Source organism: Ictidomys tridecemlineatus, chromosome 11, assembly GCF_052094955.1.
Source record: "Ictidomys tridecemlineatus isolate mIctTri1 chromosome 11, mIctTri1.hap1, whole genome shotgun sequence".
NCBI classification, from domain to species: Eukaryota; Metazoa; Chordata; class Mammalia; order Rodentia; family Sciuridae; genus Ictidomys; species Ictidomys tridecemlineatus.
The window spans coordinates 19,798,177-19,821,919 of record NC_135487.1 but is presented as its reverse complement, the minus strand read 5'-3'; the positions used below and the strand labels follow the sequence as shown (position 1 = coordinate 19,821,919).

The 23,743-nt window shown below is 45.0% G+C and overlaps 1 protein-coding gene across 1 annotated transcript in view; it reads right to left on the bottom strand.

The window, feature by feature from the left end:
- The window catches only part of Oprd1 (opioid receptor delta 1), a 45,104-nt gene that overhangs the window by 8,605 nt on the left and 12,756 nt on the right, over nucleotides 1-23,743 (bottom strand). Inside the window, exon 2 of the mRNA XM_005317702.5 lies at nucleotides 1,641-1,990. Within this exon, the coding sequence (XP_005317759.1) occupies nucleotides 1,641-1,990 (350 nt within the window). The remainder of the gene's footprint in view (nucleotides 1-1,640; nucleotides 1,991-23,743) is intronic.

The following is a 23,743-nucleotide window of genomic DNA, read 5'->3' as shown; positions in this document are numbered from 1 at the left end:
ACCCAGTGTGTGTGTGTGTGTGTGTGTGTATGTGTGTGTACAGGGAGCCCCAAGCAGGGCAGTAGTTAATGGCTTATGAACTAAAGGCTAACAGTGAGGAATAGGGCCCTGCGGCTAAAACCAATCACTAAGAGGCTATATGTGCACCAGAGTGTCTGTCTTATGACTGTCAAGACTCCCATCAAGCCTGCTCCCCTTTCACCCACAGCACCAAGCCTCTGCAAACCTCTACCCAAAGTGCCAAGAGGAGCAACCGATCTGAGTGCAGGAACTTTGGGTTGTGGCCCAAGTTCCACCCAACGAGCCCTAAGTAAACCATCTGACCTCTCCAAGTTGTCTTCCGGTTGAATGGAGGTAGGAGTCCCTGCCTTGTCTAAAGGCTTCATTCATCATTTAACACCTGCTATTTACTGGGCCTTGGCAATAAGCCAGTCCTTCGCTTAAGTGTTTTTTGGTTGGTTGTTTTTTTTTTCATATTACCTCATTTAACCTTTCCACACTCCGTGATAAATGTGGCTCAGAGAGGTTAATTAGTTACTAATGTCTTTGGCACCCTTCAATACTACATTTCCCACTTCCTTATATCAAGGTAAGGTCATGTGACCATCTAGCTATCACCAGGAAGACATGGGCCATAGCACTGAAAAGTGGTTGTGCTTTCTCCCTGCTCTTTCTCCATGTTCATCTGCCAGCCTGAGGCCAGCAGAGGAAGATTCAGGAACCATCGGTGGGAGACTGGATCTCTGAGTAACTGTGCTCCTCTTACTCATGGTATATTGTGATGTGAATGAGAAATAAATTTCTGAAGTGTTAAGCCCCCGAGCTTTGCAGACTGTTACAGTAGCTAGAGTAACTAGTTCAGTTAGTAAATAAAGTGATTCCCATTTTATTCTAAGGAAAAGCATCTATCATTCTCTTAGGGCCATTTTCTAGGCCTAACTTTGGTCATCTGGCCAATAGTTTTCAAAGTGGGATAGAAGAGAGTTTGGGATGGGACTGCAAATCTTGTAGCCTCCACTGCTCATTGGTCAATGACACCTCACCCCACTGGCCATCATCCATTTCCATAGAGGTCAATCATCCACACAGTCCTGGCCAGCCACCTACATGAACGTAGACCAGCCATCCACAATCCCAAATTCCATTTGGCACTGGGCATGGTGGCATGCCTGTAATCCCAGCAGCTTGGGAGGCTGAGGGAAGAGGATTGCGAGTTGGAAGCCAGCCTCAGCAAATTAACGAGGCCCTAGCAACTCAGGGAGTCCCTGTCTCAAAATAAATTTTTTTTTTTAAAAAGGGCTGGGGATGTGGCTCAGTGGTTAAGCACCCTTGGGTTCAATGCCCAGTATCCCTGTCCCCCCCAAAATCCAATTTGGCCAGCAATCTATTTGAGCCCTGAGCAGTCATTCATCTTCATAATATTCAACACCCACATTGCTCCTTGGTCAACAATTTCACTCCCACTGGTGGACCTTCTGTCCTCCTACTGGCCAGCCATCACACCTCCTTTGCTCCACCAACCACTCCTCCACTGGTGAGCCACCTCCACTCTTCCTGGTAGCTGCCCTGGAGACCTACGGGGGCCTACATGCTGTCTCCTACAGTCAGAGGCCTGTGCCACAGCTCCCTCCCTCACTCACCCCGGGGTCGGGTCACAGCCATGACCATGATGGGGACACCAACACCTGAGGCCAGGACCCAGATGCAGATGTTGATCAGCTTGGCCTTGGCAGGTGTGCGGAAGTCCAGGGCCTTGACCGGGTGGCAGACGGCGATGTAGCGGTCGACGCTCATCATGGTGAGAGTGAAGATGCTGGTGAACATGTTGTAGTAGTCGATAGAGAGCACAGCCTTGCAGAGCAGCTCCCCGAAGGGCCACGTCTCCATCAGGTACTTGGCACTCTGGAAGGGCAGCGTGCTGGTGGCCAGCGCGTCGGCCAAGGCCAGGTTGAAGATGTAGATGTTGGTGGCCGTCTTCAACTTAGTGTACCTTAGGAGGAAGCGCATGGTTAATCATCCCATGTCACAGATTTCAGTTTTTATTAAACTCAGGGAGGTGAAGTGACTTGCTCAAGGTCACATAAAGGGTCAGGGCAGGGGTGGGACTGGAACCCTGAATCATCTGGTTTGGTATCACTCCTTCACACTACAACAGATGCAAAAAAGGACTTCTCTGCTGTGGGTGACTTTGACAGAAGGTATTTTAGGAAAATTCTTATCTTCTGTGAGGTACTAAGCAATTTGGTTAAAGGAAACACTGGCTCCAGAGGAAAACATATCGGGGTTCTAATCCTGCCTCGACTGAGTAACTCTGGGCCAGAAGCTTGAACAGTCTGAGCCTCAGTGTCCTTAATTTAAAAAGAGGGTAATACTTATACCAGCCTCTTGGGATGGTTATATTTTTTTGTTTGTTTTATTTGTTGGGCAGTATTAGGGTTGTTGTAAAAATTTAATGGGATAATATAGAACTTAGCCCTGAATCCTATGATTGCTAAACATGTAGGACAAGGCTGGGGGTGTACAAGGCCCTGGGGTTCAAGCCCCAGCATCACAAAAAAGGAAAGAAATGAAGAAAAAGAAGAAATCACTCTGCCCCACCACGGTGGTGCACGCCTGTAATTCCAGTGGCTCCGGAGGCTGAGGCAGGAAGACTGTGAGTTCAAAGCCAGTCTCAGCAAAAGCAAGGTGCTAAGCAACTCAGTGAGACCCTGTCTCTAAATAAAATTCAAAATAGGGGTGGGGATGTGGCTCAGTGGTCGAATGTCCCTGAGTTCAATCCCCAGACTCCCCCTGACCAAAAAATAAATCACTCAGAGAGGATAATTGTTATTACTCTTTGTCTATGCAGAATGAAGCTGGGCTTGACCAGAATGACCTGACTCTCTAGCTCTCACCACTGGCCTATTTGGGGGAGTATGATTGACCAACTCTGAGGAAGGGACTCTGCCTGGCAGACGGTCTGGGGCCCTCTGGGCTGTCCTCCATGGTAGACCAAGGCTCCTGGCCCTGCCTTGGCCATGCATCTGGTCTCATCCCTGTATAGTAACCTCAGTGCCTCTCCTTACTTCCCCAGGAGTGTGGGGAAGGTGAGTTGCTGACAGTGTCACACACCCTGCCCAGGACACAAACCCAGATGTCAAACCAGAGGTGTGCAACCAAACTCTGCACCCAGCATTCCCAACATCCTCCGTGCTCTGTGTCTGCACTGCAGCTGGTTCCTTGTTTGGCCAACATTTATAGCCATGGTCCCTTCTGCACCAGGGCCTTGGCTGGACACTGGGTAGCCTGAAGGAGACTGTCCCAAAGCAGCACTCATCACAGGAACACAGAGGCACTGAGGCAGGGGGCAGGACTCCTTTCATGACCCTGGAATTCAGAGGAACCCAAAGAAGGGTGCACTGTGAGAGCAACACTCATGAGCATGGCTCATATACCAGAGTCTGAGAGATTGAGGGAAGCAATTTTATTAAGGTGGGGTCCAAGGGCTCCCTTCACAATTACCAGAAAAGCCTATGAGAAATGTAGATTTCTCAAACCCACCTCAGATCTGCTAGGTCTTAATAAGTTGCCCAGGCCAGCCTCAAACTTACTATCCTCCTGCCTCAGCCTCTTGAGTTGCTGAGATTACAGGCATATGCCACCATGCCTGGCTGCTACATCTTAACCTACAGCTGGGGCCTGGGATTCTCCATCTTTAACAAGCACACCCCAACCCCAAAGGATTCTTAAGAACTCTAACATTTGAGAATTATTGTGCATCCATAAGCCCATACTAGTGACAGGGAAACTGAAGGCCAGAGAGGTGGCACAACTCACCTAAGGTCACACAGCAGCAGAGCCAACCTGAAAATTTGGCTGACTTCCCATGCTCTTTCCCCACTCTACTGCAAGGGTGATGCCACAGTGTGTGTCTCTGTGCCTCTCTCTCTCCTTGAGCGTCCCTCATACCGCCCAGGATGAGGACACTCACTGCCGCACAAACTCCCATCTGCCAAAGCTGTTCCTTCAAGTGATGGTTGGGTTTTTTAATTTTTTTTTTTTGAGTTTAAAAAAGAAAAATGGACGTGCTCCTTGTCCTCCAGGGCCAGCATCTGTCCCATTCCCTCTCAAAATAGCTGCTATTTGCTCAGGGCTGGAGAAGTAAAAAGTTTTGCTGGGAGACAGCAGAATCGCAGCGTGGGGAAGTGGGTCTCCAGCAGGGTGCGGGTGGCGGTGCGGGTGGCAGCTGCGTGGGCGGCGGCGGGCCCACAGCTGACTCTTCTAATTTCTCGCTTTTACGCAGAACAATTCGAGGCTGTTCTTTGCCTGCTATTTTGATGTGAAGGATCCTTCCCTTCCCTGAGGGGGCTGCAATGCCGGGAAGCAGGAGCTGGAGTTGCTCTAACTAGTCCAGGGGGGGTGAGTGGCCCAGTGCGGCTGCCAGGGGGACCCCAGACCCTTCTTTTCCTGCTTCCCTCTCTTGTTCCCACTGCCCAGCCCTGCTCTGATGGCCTCTTTAGCCGATTTTCTCTCCAGCCCCAAGACAAATCACTCCATGCCCTTGCTCTCAACCCCTACCCTCGTGATCCCCCAAATTTCCCTCTGTGTTCCACAACCTCTGGGACCCTGGCTCCGAGCACCTGTCCCTCTCCTGGGGTCCTCTGCCACACGCTGGTTAGAATTAGGGTTAGGGTTAGGGTAAGGGTTAGGGTTAGGGTTCCTCAGACCAGCCAAGCCCGGCTCCCCTCCCAGAACCTCTGGATTTGCTTTTCCCCGAATTTTGATTGACTTACTCTTTCACATAACTGAGGACCCTTCAAATGTCACCTCCTTAGAGACGCCCTTCCTGATCACCCTATCTTAAGTATCCCCTTAAGTACTGCCTCCCAGCTCCTCTGCTTTTCTCTAGACCATGAACCACTGCCTCACGTTATCACTGACATATGTATCTTCTCTTCTGTTCCTGGGGATCTCTTGCCCATGTAAGCTCCCTGAAGGAAGGGGACTTGGTCCATTTTGTTTCTTGCTATCAACAGTGCAAACAGCAGGCTCCATTGGTGACAAGGATGTCTTTTTTTTTTTTTTTTTTTTTTTTTTGGTACTGGGGTTGAATCCAGGAGAGCTTCACCATTGAGCTACATCCCCAGCCCTTTTTATTTTGAGACAATGTCTCACTAAAAGCTGCCAAATTTGGCCTCAAATTTCAATCCTCCTGCCTCAGCCTCCCGAGTGGCTGGGATTACAGGCATGCACCACTGTGCCTGGCCCACAGGAGATGGCTTCCTCCGTGGTTCATCAGCTCTCACCAAGACCAGCGCAGCAGCCTCCCAACTGCTCACCATCAGCAGTCTCTCTCCCCCAAGTTCATCACCCACACAGGGAAGGGTGCTCACTCTGAAAAGCAGATCTGTTCAGGACACGGTTCCATATCTCCCCACTTTCACCTCAGCCTCCTCACCCACAATGCCTGCCTGTGTCCAGCCACATCTGTAGCTTTTCAAACATCCTGTCTAGCAGGCTTTCCCCCCCAAGAGACGGTCATTGAAATGATTTAGTTGAGATTTTTCCAAACTACGTATATAAAAGTAGTTTTTTGTTAAAATTTTATTTCTGCCTGTGTAATACAACTGAAGACTACAAAAAGCCATAGAATATTTTAATGAAAACGGTTGCCCTTCTCTGTTCACCCCTCCTCTCTCCTCTGTCTTACTCCCCAGAGGTAACCACTGTTAATGTTTTTAACTATATTCTTTGGGTGATTATTCCCATAATTCTAAAGTATAAGCTATTTCTTGATGGATGAATTTTAGAGAGTATTTAGAGTATTTACTGAAGTTTGTATTTGGTTAAGTAAGGCTATGCAGCAGTAACAAACAGTCCCCAAATCTCAGTGGCTTAACAGATTGAAGGTTTATTTCCTACATTGCAGAATCCACTCAACATTGTCAGGACCTCATATTCCAAGAGGCAATTCCAGGTTGCTTCGTTTTTGTGGCTCTGCCATCTTGACCCATGGTCTCCTTGGTCATCCCAGAGGGAGCAGAGAGGCATCTAAGTATTCCTCTAACAGCAGCAAGGTACTTCCACCTCGGGCGCCCCAGCCAGAAGTAGTCCTATAGCCGCGCCCACCTGCACGAGGCGAAGACATACAGTTTTCTATGTGCAAGGAGAACTAAGTATCTGTGAACACAGGAATGTCCAGCATAGATAGTTCCATATTATGGTAGACCCAACTCTTCCTCTTTCCATTCTCTAATATAGTTCTATCACAATTTTTAGCAAAATCAATATTCAGGATTAGTTAGCCTGGTAAGGTGGTACATGTTTATAATCTCAGCTACTCAGGAGGCTGAGACAGGAGGTCCAGGAGTTGAGGCCAGCCTAGGCAACAAAGTGAGACTCTATCTCAAAATAATAATAATAATAATAATTCTTATTATTATTATAATCATCATTATTATTATTATTCAGGGTTTACATTCTTTTCCTCTTCTTTCTGTTTTTTTTGGGGGGGCAGGGGGTTGTTATGGACCTTTATTTATTTATATGTGGTGCTGAGAATTGAAGCGAGTGCCTCACACATGCTGGATAAGCACTCTACCACAGAACTACAATCTCAGCCCTCCTCTTTTTCCTTTATCCTTCCTTCCTTCCTTCTTCCTTTCCTCTTTCCTTCCTTCCTTCCTTCCTTCCTTCCTTCCTTCCTTCCTTCCTTCCTTCCTTCCTTCCTTTCTTTCTTTCTTTCGACAGAGTTTCACTATATTGCCCAGGATGGTCTTGAACTCATGCACTCTAACAATATTCTAACAATACTCCCGCCTCAGCCTCCTGAGAGTCTGGAAGCGTGCACCATCATGTCCGACTTTTTTCTCCATACTTTTAGGTTTTACATTCTTAAGATTCCATAGATATTATCCTTCCTTTTCTGAGCCAAAGAGTATACTATAATTACATTTGTTTTATAGTGTAGACTTTTATTTTCCTGGAGTTAATAATTATCTCATTTTTCATTTGCTTAGTTCTGGGCACATATTTCCAAATCTCTTCCAACACCCCAGTAGATCCGTAAAATGCCTTCCCTGTGCAGGAACACGATCCATCCTTTTGTTTTCCTACTGATCTGTCTGCTGGGCCTTTCTTTATTCCTCCCCTTTCCTCCCGAGTCTGGCTGCTATCTACACAGCTGTACCCCTCTTTCCCTCTGTTCGAGCACCTGTTTTCTAGCTTGAAAGTGTCCATCTCTCTTGGTTTATACCCTCATTTTGGTGGAGAACATTGTCCAGTCATTTCCTAAGAAAGGGCATTTGGGGCAGTTTTTTTATCCCCTTGCTTGTCTGAAAATGTCTTTTTCTATCCTCATTTGTGTTTTTATTTTTTTTAACTGTATCTGGAATAGTAGTTGAAAATAATTTTCCATCAGGATGTTTTTGGGATACTAGGGAATTGAACCCAGGAGTGCTTTCCCACTGAGCTACATCTCCAACTCTTTTTTATTCTTTATTTTGATACAGGATCTCACTAGATTGTGAGATGGATCCCAGGGCCTCACACATGCTAGGAAGGTGCTCTACCACTATCCCCAGCCTTCTTTTTAATTTTTTTTAAGGTATAGATGGACACAACACAATGCCTTTATTTTTATGTGGTGCTGAGGATCAAACCCGGGTCCCGCCTGTGCTAGGTGAGCACTCAAGCCACAATCCCAGCTCTTTAATTTTTTTTTTTTTTTTTTTTTTTTATCTTGAGACAAGGTCTCACCAAGTTGCAGAGGCTGGACTTGAACTCTCCATCCTCCTTCCCCAGGCTCCAGGGTAGCTAGGATTACAGGTACGCACCACCATGCCTGGACTCCCATCAGAACTTGGAAGGCATGACTTCCTCATCTTCTAGCTCCCAGTGTGGCCACTGAAGCGTCTGAAACCATTGTGGTTCCTGATAATTTGTATGTAATCTATCCTGCCAAACCTTTAGGGATCTTCTCTTTATCCTTGGTAGTCTGACATTTGGTGACGATGTGCTGCTTTAGGGTGACTCTTTTTTTATTTGTATTGAACCCTGTCAGCCTGAAGACTCACGCTCTTGAAGATGCAATGTTCTTATATCATTTCTTTTCTTTTCTTTTGAGACGCTGGGGATTGAACCCAGGGCCTTATGCATGCTAGACAAGCACTCTACCAACTGAGCTATACCTCCAGTCCTTATATCATTTCTTTGATAGTTTCCTCTTCTCTGCTTTTCCTGGAATCCATGGAAAATCCATCAATCAGATGTGAGCCTTCCGGGACTAATCCTCTCGTTTCCTCACATTGTCTTTTGGTTTCGACCTTTGGGAGATTTCCTTTTCATTCTCTCTCAACCCTTCTATTGACTTTCTAAAAATTATTTCATTCTCCCTGTGCCCTTTCTTCTTCTCTTGTTATTCTCTTTTTATATAGCATGTACAGCATCTTATTTCACGGACACAATCTCTGAACTCACTGAGGACACTAATAACTTTTGTACTGTCTTCTGCTCTCTGCATTAACGACTTACTTCCAATATCTTGGCTTCTTTGTCTGCTTTGTCCTCCCTCTTTGATTCTGGAGACTCCCTTGAAATATCTGGTGAGACGTGACTGCAGGGTAAGCTTTGAGTGATGCATTGAATAACTGATTGGCAGCTGTGGGGTGGGGGGACTGGTGGGCTTTGCTGTGAGGTGACTGACAATCCAGCTTCACACCAAGGACATGTGCACTCGAAGGCCTCTCCTCTCCTTTCTACACTGCCAACTTCTGGCGGTCAGGATTCAGGCTGCAGAACTAAGGAAGGGGCTTGGGGTCCCCCCACCCCCACTTTCCATTTGGCATTGAAATCTGACTCTCTGTGTCTGCCGCCCCCAAGTCCAGAGTTCCTCCCAGTAAACTTCTCTGGGGACAGAATTTTGCTGTCTTGCCTAGTGGAGGGGTGGTCACGTGGCTGTGCAAGGTTCAGGAGCGGTAAAGGGGGCCTAAGGGTCCCATTGTCCCCTCTGTTGGTATCAATCTCTTGCCTGTTTAAAATCCCTTGCTTCACCCCGCTCAGCTTGTTACCTTCTTCCAATCACTTATCTTCCAAGTGTTGACATCTCTTGGGGAAGGTAGACTGAGGCAGAAGATGTGAAGTGACCGTCCCAAGATCATTTGACTAGTAAGACGCAGAGCTGGTATCTAATCCAAGCAGTCTAGGGCCAGAACCTAGTAACCACTTTGCTCTACTGTTCCTCAGGACTAGGGTATCATTCCTTCTTCACCCGCCTCTCAACATGAAAAGTCAAGGAATGTGGATTTATGATAAGCTGAGGTCTGCCTACTTATCTGATCACCTGATTGGTACCAGGCACTGTCAGTCCTGTTTGGATTAGGAATGCTTAACCTGCACATAACGATGACAGTCTGGCCTCTTGGAATGTATGGCCTGGGAGAGGGGCAGATATTGAATAAACTGCGGCACCAACTAGTATATAGCTGCCTGCTATTGCCACTCTGCCACGATGCATAAGAACTCCTACAACTCAACAGTAAAAACACTACTTGATTAAAAAATCTGCAAAAGACGAACAGACATTTTTCTAAAGAAGATGTAGAAGTGGCCATCAAGCACATGAAAAGATGCTCAATACCACGAATCATTAGGGAAATACAAATAAAAAGCACAATGAGATGCCACTTCACACCTACTAGAATGACTATTAGATATAAAAAATAACAATAGAAAACAAGTATTGGCAAAGGTGTGGAACCCTTGAGTACTGTGGTGGGAATGGAAAATGGTGCAGTTGCTATGAAAAACAGTCTAGCAATTCCTCAAAAAATTGAAAATAGAAATGTCATATGATTTAGTAATTAATCTTCTGGGGAGACACACAAAATAATGGAAAGCAGATTCTGGTGGGAGGGATGAAGCAACCCAAGTGTCCCTTTGAGAGATGACTGGACAAATAAAACGTGGTATAGGTTGAATAACCCTTATTGAAAATGCTTGGGACCAGAAGTGTTTCAGATTTCAGATTTGAAACTGGGCGCAGTGGTACATTCCTGTAATCCCAGCAGCTTGGGAGGCTAAGGCAGAGGATAGTGAGTTCAAAGCCAGCCTTAGAAACTTAGCAAGGCTCTAAGCAATTGTGTGAGACTCTGCCTCTAAGTAAAATAGTCAAGCCGTGGTACCGAAAACAAAAAGATTTCAGATTTTGGAATATTTGCCTATTTATAAGGAGATGCCTTGGGGATGGGATCTGAGTCTAAACACAAAATTAATTTATGTTTCATATACACATAGCCTGAAGATGATTTTATTTTATTTATTTATTTAATATTTATTTGTTAGTTGTAGTTGGACACAACACCTTTATTTCACTTATTTATTTTTATGTGGTGCTGAGGATCGAACCCAGGGTCTTGCACGTGCGAGGCAAGCACTCTACTGTTGAGCCAGAACCCCAGCCTCCTGAAGATGATTTTAGTGCATCTGCTTCTTGACTGTGACCCACCACAGATCAGGTGTGGAATCTTCCATTTGTGGTATCATGATACTCAAAAAGTTTAGGATCTTGGAGCATATCAGATTTCAAGGTTTCAGATTAGGGATGCTCAACCTACATACAATGGGACATTATTAAGTCTTAGAGAGGAAAGAGGAAAGAGGCTATTTTCCTGGGGATTCTGGGGATTAAATCCAGGACCTCATACATGCTTTGTAAGTGCTGTATCCACTGCTACACCCAAGGCCCCAGAAGGAAATTCTGACACAAGCCTCATGGATGGATGAACCTTGAGGCCATAAGCCAGTCAAAAACAGTGAATAAACTGGGCGTGGTGGCGCACACCTATAATCCCAGCAGCTCAGGAGGCTGAGGCAGGAAGATCTCGAGTTCAAAGCCAGCCTCAACAACTTAAGGAGGCACTAAGCAACTCGGTGAGACCCTGTCTCTAAGCAAAATACAAAATAGGGCTGTGGATGTGGCTCAGTGGTTGAATGTCCCTGAGTTCAATTTCCGGTATCAGTGAATAGAGTATGATTTCATTTACATGAGGTACTTAAAGGATTCAGATTCATTAGAGTCAGAAAGAATGGCAGTTTCCGGGGGCTGGGGAAGAAGAGTTTAGGGATTCATTGTCTAATGAGTATGGAGTTTCAGTTTGAGAAGATAAACAAGTTCTGGAGGTGGATGGTGGTAAGAGTTGTACAACATAACATAATATACCACACATTTAAAAATACTTAACATGGTTTTGGTTTTAGATAGGGTCTTGCTATGTTGCCCTGAGTGGCCTTGAACTCCTAGGCTCCAGTAATCCCCAGCCTCTTCCTCCCAAGTAGCTGGGACTACACACATGCACTACCATGTCTGGTGGTTGTTGTTTACATTGTGTATATTTGCCTAGGTGTACTGGACGAAAGTCAAACTACATATTTTATTGGGAGAACAAATCTCTCTTGACATAAATACTGAAGGAATAACAAAGTCAGAAGAGAAAAACCAAATGTTTGGGTCTGGGGCTATCATATATAAATTACAGAATAAAGCAAGAAATAGTTATGGGGGGGGCATAGTGGTGCATGGCTGTAATCCAGCAATTCTGGAGGCTGAAGCAGGGAGGATTGCGAGTTTAAGGCTAGCTTTGGCAACTTAATGAGGCCCTAGGCAGCTTAGCAAGACCCTGTCTTCAAATTATAAAACAAAAAGGCTGGAAATGTTGCTCGCTGGTAAAGGAGCCCTGGGTTCAATCCCCAGTACAGAAAAGCAACCAGAGGAGTCCCAATGTCATCACAGTGGAGGTGAGTTAGGGCTTCAACATACAAATTTGAGGTGGAGGAACACAAAAGATAATCAAGAGCTCTCACAGTATTTCTTTCATAAGCTTGAAAATGGAGTAAGGAAGTCCTTCGAGCCATCCCGATCTTGGCCCCTGAGCCAGGCATGGTGGCATGTGCCTGTAGTCCCATCTACTTGGGAGGCCAAAGCAGGTGGATCACTTGAGTCCAGAAGTGTAAGACCAGCCTGAGCAACGTAGCAAAACCCCCTTCTCAAAACAAACAGAACCAAACAGGTATTGGTTCCTTAATATACAAAGCTGAGTGATCTTGAACTTCACTTCACCTTTCTGAGCATTTCTTCATTGGAAATTTTGGTGTCAGATGCTGTTCAGAGGCCAACACATGGGGAAATGTCGCACTTACGGGCCATCCTGAAGATGGAAATCGGCAGCCCTTTGGTTTCTCCCCTTGATCTTTGTTCTGCTTTTTTCTCTTAGGGTTCCATCACTTTCCTCTGGGGGCTGGGAGTATGGCTGGGGGCAGAGCACTTGCCCAGCATGCGCAAGGTCTTGGGTTTGATCCCTGACACTTCAGGAAAAAATTTAAAACTTACCCATTGGACCCGACCCAGGGGGTGAGGATGGGAAAGCTGTGGCTGAACTTCTCTTGACTCTGAGATGCTTTTAGAAACCCTTTGCGAAATCCAAATCCCCATTAGCTCCTGTTGAATTATGCAGCTGCTGGGGCATTTGCTCCCAACCATCTCTCTCTTCCTTCACTTAAAACACCAAGTGGTGGAACACTGTGCGTGCATTTCCAAGCCCTAAATCCACTCCACGTTCCATCAAACCAGCCCAGTGGCAGAAGATCATCACCACTTCTATTAATTTTCTTTCAACTTGACACAGCTCGGGTGTGCTGGGTGAGTGAGTCCCTCTGCCCACAGGCCTGCACCGTCAGGGCTACATTCAATCTACACTCGTCCCCAGGCCTCTGGCCTCTGGAGAGCCAGCTGAATAGCCTCATGCAGAATGACAAATAAGGTCCTTGTAAGAACTTTCTCCCCAGGGAATCCAGAGCTGTTGGTCAGAGAGGCTGACATCTTAATTTCTGAAGCCCAGAAGGTCGAAATGCTCCCTCCTGTGCACCAGGCACAGATGCGCTGGTCTGACAGCTTCTTGAACAATATTCTCAGAGTGTCGTTTCCTTCAGGTGCCAGGTGCACAAAGCCAAGCACAGCAAGAGCCTGATCTCATTCATCCTATTAACCTTGAGGGTTAATGCAGACACCTTCCACAGGTGAGCTGAAGAGATGGCTTGCTGAAAGGGACGCAGGTAGGAAGGGACAGCAACAAGATCCCAACTCAGATCTTTCTGGCTTCCAGAGCACAGGCTCTTAGAAGTTCACGTCCCCCGGCTTCCTTGCCACCTGTCTCAGCTTTTTAAACAGTGGCCCCTGCAAGAGGCTCAGTCCGGAGGCCAGGACTGAGTAAAGCGAGCTGGTCCAGGGTGGGTTTGCTCCACAAAGTCCAGCTGTTCTTCACACATTCCCTGATGCTCCTGTGGCCTCAGGGTTTGAAAGAAACCTCAGAACAATGTCACAGGTACAATGATGGGGTGGGTTGCCTGGGGCCAGGAGAAATCAGCTCAGAACCAAATGTACACCTCTGTCCAGTATTTATGGACAATAACTCTGTGCCAGGGCTTTCTCTGGCTAGATTTATGTACACCTGAGCTTTATTTTGCTTCTTAATAGATAATAAACATTTGCTGGGTACTTACTGTGCGCCTGGCACTGGGAAGGGCGTTTTATAGCACTTAATCCTCCAGGCACCCCACGAGGTAGGCAGTATTTATTATCCCCAGTTTACAGACAGCAGATTGCCATTGTGCGAGGCTGCAGTCAGAAAGCGGGGGAGGGGAGACTCAGACCAGTGTTTGTCCCCGAAATTCTGGGGCTTCTGTTTCAGCTTCTCTCTTAGGGGCTCGGGGACTGTGGTCTCCTTGGTACTCGTCTTACTCATGCCCTAGTCTAGACGCTACAGCAGTGCCTGGCCCAGAGCAGGAGCTCCCATCACACCTGTGGGATGAACACACTCTACCCCCGCCCCCACTGGACAAGACAGCCTCCAGGCAAGAGCTATGTCCCCCTCACACTGTGTCCCAGCAGTCAGCTCAGGCGCCCTGGGTGCCAGTGTCAAGGTGCCCTGATCCTTGGAGGAGTCACAGGCCAAAGACATCAATCAGGACATTGCTTCTCCCCCACCCTCTCTCTGTCCTTCCTCCCTCCTCCACCTCAACCTGGACCAACCCCGCTGCCCTGCAGGACGCCTGGGCCTGACCCTGTTTGCCCTGAGTCTGAAGTGACTCAGCGCTGTAGAAGCATTCACTCAGATCATTTATCCAAGCGAGCTAATATGTTTGTAACAAGACTGAGGGTTTTCCCCCCACTTATGCACAACAGCCCATGGGGTCAACGTGGGGGCAAGAGACCTAAACCAAAGCAAACAACAACAACAAAAACACAATAGCATCCACACTTAGTCAAATCCAACTTGTGGCCTCTCAGGATCCAAACACAAAACAGCTTCAGCCCAGATTGAAACCCAGAGGGTCCCTGACCAAATCCAGGGCAGGACGCTGGAGTATTCAGAATTAATTTTAGCCCTAAATGCTTCTTTGGCTCTCAAAAATAGCAGCTGCTCAATATAAAATGTTCAAACAACAACAACAACAATAAAAAAAAAAACATTTCATAAAGAAAGCTTTAAAACCACTGTTAACATTATAAGCCATCATTACAGATACCATGAAGACCATTTTATAGAAAGAAGAGCTTGCTGTAACACTGTTAGACAGCTGTTCCTCTCAAAAATACACTGTGACCTTGGGCTGGGGTTGTGGCTCAGCGGTAGAGCACTTGCTTAGCACATGTGAGATACTGGATTCGATCCTCAGCATCCCATAAAAATAAATAAATAAAATACAGGCATGTGTCCATCTATAACTAATTTTTTTAAATATTTCTGTTAGTTGTTGATAAACTTTTTTTTTATTTTATATATTTGTATGTGATACTGAGACTTGAACCCAGTGCCTCATACATGCGAGGCAAGCACTGTACCACTGAGCCACAATCTCAGCCCTAAAAAATTTTTTTTAAGAAATATACTGAGACATAAATAAAGATTATATATATATATATATATATATATATATACACACATACACACACACACACACACACACACACACACACACACACACTGTGACCAGGCTGGGGCTGGGGCTCAGTGGTAGAGCGCCTGCCTCACACATATGAGGCACTGGTTCAATCCTCAGCACCACATAAAAGTAAATAAATATATTGTGTCCATCTACAATGAAAACAATTTAAAAAGAAAGAAAGAAATATACTATGACTATCTTTTCATATCTATAGATATAAATTAATTTTGATGACTGGTTGTTATTCTGGCCCAGGGGTCAACAAACTTATTCTGCAAAGGGCCAAGAAACAATTAGAATTTGTAGACCATGTAAGGTCTCTGTTGCATATTCTTCTCCTTTAAAAAAAAAAAAAAGCCTGCAAGGAAGAGTGAAATTGGTGGTATCACGATTCCAGATTTTAAACTATACTATAGAGCAATAGTAACAAAAACAGCATGGTACTGGCACCAAAACAGGCTGGTAGACCAATGGTACAAAATAGAGTACACAGAGACAAATCCACAAAATTACAACTACCTTATATTAGACAAAGGTGCTAAAACCATGCAGTGGAGAAGGATAGCATCTTCAGCAAATGGTGCTGGGAGAACTGGAAATCCATATGCAACAAAATGAAATTGAATCCCTTTCTCTCACCATGCACAAAAGTCAACTCAAAATGGATCAAGGAGCTAGGAATCAGACCAGAGACTCTGCATCTAACAGAAGATAAAGTTGGCCCTAATCTTCATCACGTGGGGGAAGGCCCCGAATTTCTTAATAAGACACCTATAGCACAAGAGTTAAAACCAAGAATCAACAAATGGGGGGCTGGGGATGTGGCTCAAGCAGTAGCGCGCTCGCCTGGCATGCGTGCGGCCCGGGTTCGATTCTCAGCACCACATACAAACAAAGATGTTGTGTCCGCCGAGAACTAAAAAATAAATATTAAAAAATTCTCTCTCTCTCACTCTCACTCTCACTCTCTCTTTCACTCTATCTTTAAAAAAAATGGGACGAATTCAAACTGAAAAGTTTTTTCTCAGCAAGAGAAATAATATGCAAGGTGAATAGGGAGCCTACATCCTGGGAACAAATTTTTACCCCTCAAACATCAGATAGAGCTCTAATCTCTAGAGTATACAAAGAACTCAAAAAGTTAAACAACAAAAGAACAAATAACCCAATCAACAAACAGGCCAAGGGCTTGAACAGAAACTTCTCAGAAGAGGATATACAATCAATCAACAAATACATGAAAAAATACTCACCATCTCTAGTAATCAGAGAAATGCAAATTAAAACTACTCTAAGATACCATCTCACTGCAATAAGAATGGCAGCCATTATGAAGACAAACAACAATAAGTGCTGGAAAAAGGTACACTCATACATTGCTGGTGGGACTGCAAATTGGTGCAGCCAATTTGGAAAGCAGTATGCAGATTCCTTGGAAAGCTGGGAATGGAACCACCATTTGACCCAGCTATTCCCCTTCTCAGACTATACCCAGAAGACCTAAAAAGAGCATACTACAGGAACACAGCCATATCAATGTTTATAGCAGCACAATTCACAATAGCTAGAATGTGGAACCAACCTAGATGCCCTTCAATAGATGAATGGATTAAAAAATGTGGCATTTATCCACAATGGAATATTACTCAGCACTAAAAAATAACAAGGTCATGGCATTTGCAGACAAATGGATGGCATTAGAGCAGGTTATGCTAAGTGAAGTTAGCCAATCCCTACAAAACAAATGCCGAATGTCCTCTCTGATATAAGGAGGGTGACTCAAAATGGGATAGGGAAGAAGAGCATGAGAAGAAGACTATCACTAAATAGGGAAGAGAGGTGAGAGGGAAAAAGAGGGAGAAGGGGAGTTGCACGGAAGATGGAAGGAGAACCTCATTGTTATACAGAATACATATATGATGTTGTAATGAGAAAAAGAAAAAAAAGTGTGTCACATTAGATTGGATAGAGAGAAAGAATGGGAGAGGAGGGGAGGAGTAGGGGGGACAGGAAGGGCAGCAGATATAATAGACAATATGATTGATGTATGTACATTCCATGTATGTACTATCTGTCAAAATACATTCTGCTGTCATGTATGACTAAAAAAAAAAAATTAAATTAAAAAAAGTCTGCAAAAGTGTAAAAAAAAAAATAATAACTTAAGGACCGTAAAAAACAACAACAAAACTATGGTCTACGTCTAGTCTCCTTTACGGCTCCTGAGTAAAGTTCCCTCATAAATCCTCCTTTGGGACTTGGGATGTAGGTTAGTGGTAGAGCACTTGCCTAGCATGCAGGAGGCCTTGGGTTCCATCCCCAGCACTGCAAAAGAAAGAAAGAAAGAAAGAAAAGAAAATTCCCTACTGAAGGATATGTAGGCTGTTTCCACTTTTTTATTGTTATAAATAATGCTATGATAAACTTCCCTGGGTATATAGATGGTCTCTTGGGAAAAAATTCCCAGAACCTCAGAACTGGAAGGAAGCTTCATGGTGAGGGCAGAAAAAGAAAATTGTAACTAATTGCAGATGCAATTAGTTACAATGAAGTCATACTAGATCAAGGTGGGACAATAGGACCAGTATCCTTATAAGAAGAGGAGAGAGGGGCTGGGGATGTGGCTCCAGCGGTAGCGCGCTCGCATGGCATGCGTGCGGCCCAGGTTCGATCCTCAGCACCACATACCAACAAAGATGTTGTGTCCACCAAATACTAAAAAAAAATAAATATTAAAAAAAATTTTCTCTCTCTCCCTCTCTCTCACTCTCTCTTTAAAAAAAAAAAAAAAAGAAGAAGAAGAGGAGAGAGCCAGGGGCAGTGGTGCACATCTGTAACCTGTAATCCCAGTGACTCAGAAGGCCCAGGCAGAAGGATTGCAAGTTCAAAGTCAGCCTTAGCAATTTAGTGAGACCTGTCTCAAAACACACACACACACACAAAAAAAAAAGGCTGGGGACGTGGCTCAGTGGAAAAGCACACAGGGTTCAATCTCCAGGACCAAAAAAAAAAAAGAAAGAAAGAAAGAAAATAAAAAAAAAAAAAGAAGAAGAAAAGGAGAGGACAGCTGGACATGGCACACATCTATAATCCCAGCAGCTCAGGAGGCTGAGGCAGGAGGATCATAAGTTCAAAGCCAGCCTCAGCAAAGGTGAGGCACTAAGCAACTCAGTGAGACCCTGTCTCTAAACAAAACATAAAATAGGGCTGGGATGTGGCTCAGTGGTCGAGTGGCCCTGAGTTCAATACCCAGTACAAAAAAAAATTAGTAGCAGCTACACACAATGGACACTGAGGATCACCAGCAGCCAGAAACCAGGCAAGGAAGTCCTTCTCTGGGGAACGTCGCCCTGCTGACCCCTTGATTTCAGACTTCTTGCCTTCTAACAATGTCTGTTGTTTCAGGTTACCAAGTTTACAGCAATTTGTTACAGCAGCCCTAGGAGACTATTAGAGAGGGGTTGTCCATTTTACCGCTATGGCCTAAAATACAGAAGCAACGACTATTAAAATGGCTCGCCAGGCTGGGGCTGTAGCTCAGCAGAAGAGCCTTGCCTAGCATGTGTGAGGCCCTGCACTCAATCCTCAGTGCAAAAAAAAAAGTTGTTCCCCTTCCTATCTTCCCAAAAAAAGGTCTCTCCTCATCAAAAATACAGCATGTTGCCTTGGTATTTATCCTAAAGAATTAAAGTCAGCATACTGTAGCAATAGTCGCATGCCCATGTTTAGTCACAAGAGCCGAAGTATGAACTAGCCCCGGTATCTGTCAGTGGATGAATGGAAACAGAAAATGCAGTATATATACACAACTTTATCCAGCCATAATGAAGAATGAGCCAGGTGTGGTGGCACACGCCTATAATCCCAGAGTCTCGAGAAGATTGCAAGTTCAAAGCCAGCCTCAGCAAAAGGGAGGCACTAAGCAACTCACTGAGACCCTGTCTCTAAATAAAATACAAAAAATAGGGCTGGGATGGGGCTCAGTGGTTGAGTGCCCCTGAGTTCAATCCCTGGTACCAAAAAAAAAACAAAAAAAAAAAAAACCCAGAATGAAATTATGTCATTTTCGGGAAAACAGATGGAACTTGAGAGCATTATGTTAAGTAAAATAAGCCAAATTCAGAAAGTCCAGGGTCACATGTTTTTTATCATATTTGGAAGCTGAAAGAAAAGAAAGGTCGTGGGGAGGCGGGGAGGCGGGGCGGGGGTCCCAAGAAAATCAAATCAAAGGACGATCAGCAGAGCAGAGGAAAGGGAGCAGGGGAAAAGGGGAAAAACTGGGGAATTATATCAGTTAAATTACACTGTTACACTGTGCGCATGTACAACCATATAGCAACAAATCTCACCATTACCCACAATTATAAGATACCAATTAAAATATGGAAAAAAGAACATGGTATATTAGCACTAAAAGTAAAAGTGGTGGATAAAAATATTTCAAGGGTGTACTGTGTCACTATCCCTGCTTGGTGGCATGCATGTATTCACTCTCCCAATGAACCTGCACAAACGCCACGGAGGTATTATCAGTCCCACCTTCCAGGTGTGGAATGTTGAGGCTCCGAGAGGTGACGTGATTTGCCAAAAGGCACACAGCTCACCCAGACTCTCGGTTGCGCCTCGGGTCTCTCAAACTCCAGAGCCCACATGCCTGACCACTACCCTCTCTTCTTTCTATATTTAAAAAAAAAAAAATCCAATCCTTTTGTTTTATACAGCACACTTACAGCAGCGATCGAGGGGAAGTCTCTGCCACTTCAGGGAACAAATAGCTTCAACAAAGCAACTGCCAGCAGTTGGGGTCCAGCTGGGGCTCCCTCTATTTGCAGACAAAGGGTGATTGCTCTCCTGATGGGCAAAACAAGCCCGGCTGGGCAGCCAGGGCTGCAAGCTGTGTCCCTGCCCACCATTTAACAGGGGTGGCAAGAGGCCAGAAATTAATTAGCTGTCTCAGTTTTGGCAAAGCCTCAGGAAGGAAAGTGGTTAATTATAACAAAGCTCAGTGAGCATGTCACAGTGGAAGATAAAGGGCAGGGACCTGGAGATAAAGAGTCCCCGAGTTGAGCATGAGTGGGGAGGCCAGGCGGGTCCCACTCAGCAATAAACAGCACAGATGTCTCTCTTCGTTCAGTTCAAGAACCACAGCAGGCTCAAGCAGGTCTCCACCGCCCTGGCCCTGCTTAGTTTACAGATGGCTGGACCACAAAGTGGGCAGCCAGACACACGGAGGCCTCCAGGGAGCAGGATCCACAAGTGTGACATATCACTGCCTGCGATTCTGGCAACAGGATGTGACCTTCCTATAAACACCTACTGGCATGCCACCTGAGTGTCACAGCCTCCGCTGGGGCTCCAACTCTAAATAAAAGATAGTTCCCTGACTCCACACCCACTCATGGGGGCAGAGAGAGAGAGAGACGGATGAATAATCAAGTGTTCGAAATAGTGCATGGTCCCTGCTCGTTGGGGACACACAGGACACCATGGAAACCCAGAGGAGGGTTGTGTTGGCTGCAGCCATCAGTGGCTTCCTGGAGGAAAGAATTACTAAGCTGAAAAGCCAGGGGCACCTCTGAGATTCCTACACATATTTCCCTCTCGTCTCTAACTGGAAGATTTTTATTACATACCCCAGCAACTGCACAGAGGGGATCTCAATAACAAAGTGCCAATTTGATATTTAAGAAATACTGAGACTCTGCCAGTGGCCCAGGAGGCTGAAGCAGGAGGATCGCAAGTTCATAGTCAGCCTCAGCAACTTAGTAAGCCCCTATTGACTTAGCAAAAGCCTGCCTCTAAATAAAAATTTAAAGGGTGGTGGAGGACTGGGGATGTAGCTCTGTGGTTAAGTACCCCGGGTTTAATCCCTGGGGAAGGAAGGAAGGGAGGGAGATAGGGAGGAAGGAAAGAAAAAAATATTTGCAATTCGGGAGGCTGAGGCAGGAAGATTGCAAGTTTGGGACTAACCTCAGCAACCTAGTGAGGCCCTAAGGACTTAGCCAGACCTGTCTCAAAATAAAATTTACATCTTTTCCCATATATTTGTTGATTAATTGTATATCCTCTTCTGAGAAGTATCTGGTTCAGTTCCTTGACCCATTTATTGATTGGGTTTTTTGGTTTTTTTGGTGTAAAGGTTTTTGAGTGCTTTATATATCCTAGAGATTAGTGTTCTATCTGATGTGTTTGTGGTAAAGATTTGCTCCCATTCTGTAAGCTCTCTATTCACCTCACTGTTTCTTTTGCTGAGAAGTTTTTCAGTTTGAATCCATCCCATTTATTGATTCTTGGTTTTAATTCTTGCACTATAGGAGTCTTATTAAGGAAGTTGGGGCCTAATCCAATATGATGAGCCTACTTTTTCTTCCATTAGGTGCAAGGTCTCTGGTTTAATTCCTAGGTCCTTGATCCACTTTGAGTTGAGTTTTGTGCATGGTGAGAAAATGTTCAACATCTCTAGCAATTAGAGAAATGCAAATCAAAACTGCTCTAAGATTTCATCTCACTGCAGTCAGAATGGCAGCTATCAAGAATACAAACAACAGGGGCTGGGGTTGTGGCTCAGCGGTAGAGCACTCACCTAGCACAGGCAGGACCAGGGTTCAATCCTCAGCACCACATAAAAATAAAGGCATTGTGGGTTTTTGTTGTTGTTGTTGTTGTTGTTGTTATTTTTTAAAGAATACAAACAACAATAAGTGTTGGTGAGGACGTAGGGAAAAATGCACATTCATACATTGCTGGTGGGACTGAAAATTGGTGCAGCCAATCTGGAAAGCAGTATGGAGATTCCTTGGAAAACTTGGAATGGAACCACCATTTGACCCAGCTATCCTACTCCTTGGTTTATACCCAAAGGACTTAAAAACATCATACTACAGGGACACAGCTATATCAATGTTTATAGCAGCGCAATTCACAATAGCTAAATTGTGGAACCAACCCAGATGCCCTTCAGTAGATGAATGATAGGAAACATTGGTCTATATACACGACGGGATATTACTCAGCATTAAGAGAATAAAATCATGGCATTTGTAGGTAAGTGGATGGAGTTGGAGAATATAATGCTAAGTGAAGTAAACCCTTCCCCAAAATCCAAAGGCCAAAGTTTCCTTTGATATGAGGATGCTGACTCATAATGGCAATTCTAGGGGGATGGGTGGAGCACCGGAGGAATGGAGGAACTTTAGATAGGTCAAAGGGGATAGAGGGGAAGGGAGGAGGCCACTGGGTAGAAATGACAGTGGAATGAGTTAGACATCATTACCCTAAGCACATGTATAAAGACACGAATGGTGTGAAACTACTATGTGTACAACCAGTGACTTGAATAATTGTGCTCTGTATCTATAATATGAAATGAATTGCATTCTGCCATCATGTAAGAAATTAGAATAAATAAATAATCTAATAAAGAAAAATAAGGACTGGGATTGTGGCTCAGCGGTAGAGCGCTCGCCTAGCACAGGCGGAATCAGGGTTCAATCCTCAGCACCACATAAAAATAAAGGCCTTGTCCATCTACACCTAAAAAAAAAATAAAATAAATATTAAAAAATAAAACAAAACATATAATTTAAAAAAAAAAGAAAAAGAAAAGAAAATTTACAAAGGGGCTGGAGACATGGCTCAGTGGTTAGGTAACCCTGGGTTCAATCCTCATTACCAAAAAAGAAATATTTAGTAAATGCCTCCCTTAGGGTCAGGAACTGAACCAGAAAACAAGATAGATAAATGAACACGGATCCTGCCCTCAGGCAGCAACCCGTAAAGGGAAAAGCAACTCAGAAATAAGCCCTGGCACCACAATTATAGAACATTGCTTCATGACCATCTGTTTCTGTATGTGTCTCTGTTGTGGTTTGGATATGGACTAAGTGTGTCCCCCAAGGCTTCATGGGTTGAAAATTGATGCCCATTGTGAGGCATTAGGAGGATGGTAATAGGCCAAATATGGTGTTGGGGGCGCCCTCTGGGGGCTAATTAAGATAAGGTCATCAAGGGGAGCCCCCCATGATTGAATCCTGGTGGTTTTATAAGAGGGAGAAAAAGCAGGTAGCACTCGCCTGGGGTTGCAGCTATTCAGGAGGCTGAGGCAAGAGGCTCAACCGAGTCCAGAAGTTTGAGGCCAGCCTGGGCAACAAAGCAGGACCCCCTCTCCCCCCACACACACACAAAAAAAAAGTAAAAGAAAAAAAAAGAAGAGGGAGGGGCTGGGGTTGTGGCTCAGCGGTAGCACGCTCGCCTAGCACATGCTGGGCCCTGGGTTCGATCCTCAGCACCACATAAAAATAAAATAAAGGTATTGTGTCCAACTACAACTAAACAAAATATTTAAAAAAATAGAGGAGGGAGACACAAATACACACCCATGTTCCCTTTCTCTTGCCATGTGATCTGGTGATGCCCTGCACCACTCGAAGACTCCGCCAGCAAAAAGGCCATCAACCAGATGTGGTCCCACAGCCTTGGACCATGAGCCAAAATGAACCTTTTTTCATTGTAACTTACCCAGTCTGTGGTATTGTGTTATTATTAACAGAAAATAAGCTAATATAGTTCCCCCTTTTCCTAAGTGACAAGCACTGGAGATTCACATCCATGAATTTAACAACTGACCACAGAGAGCACAACCATGGCATTTGTCAGAAGGCCAAGAAATGTTCCCAATGTCACACCACCCGCAGGCTGTAGTACCAGGACCAAGCCCAAGTCTATCTGACTCGTGTCAGGGTGGTGAGGTTCCAGTCCCCAGCTC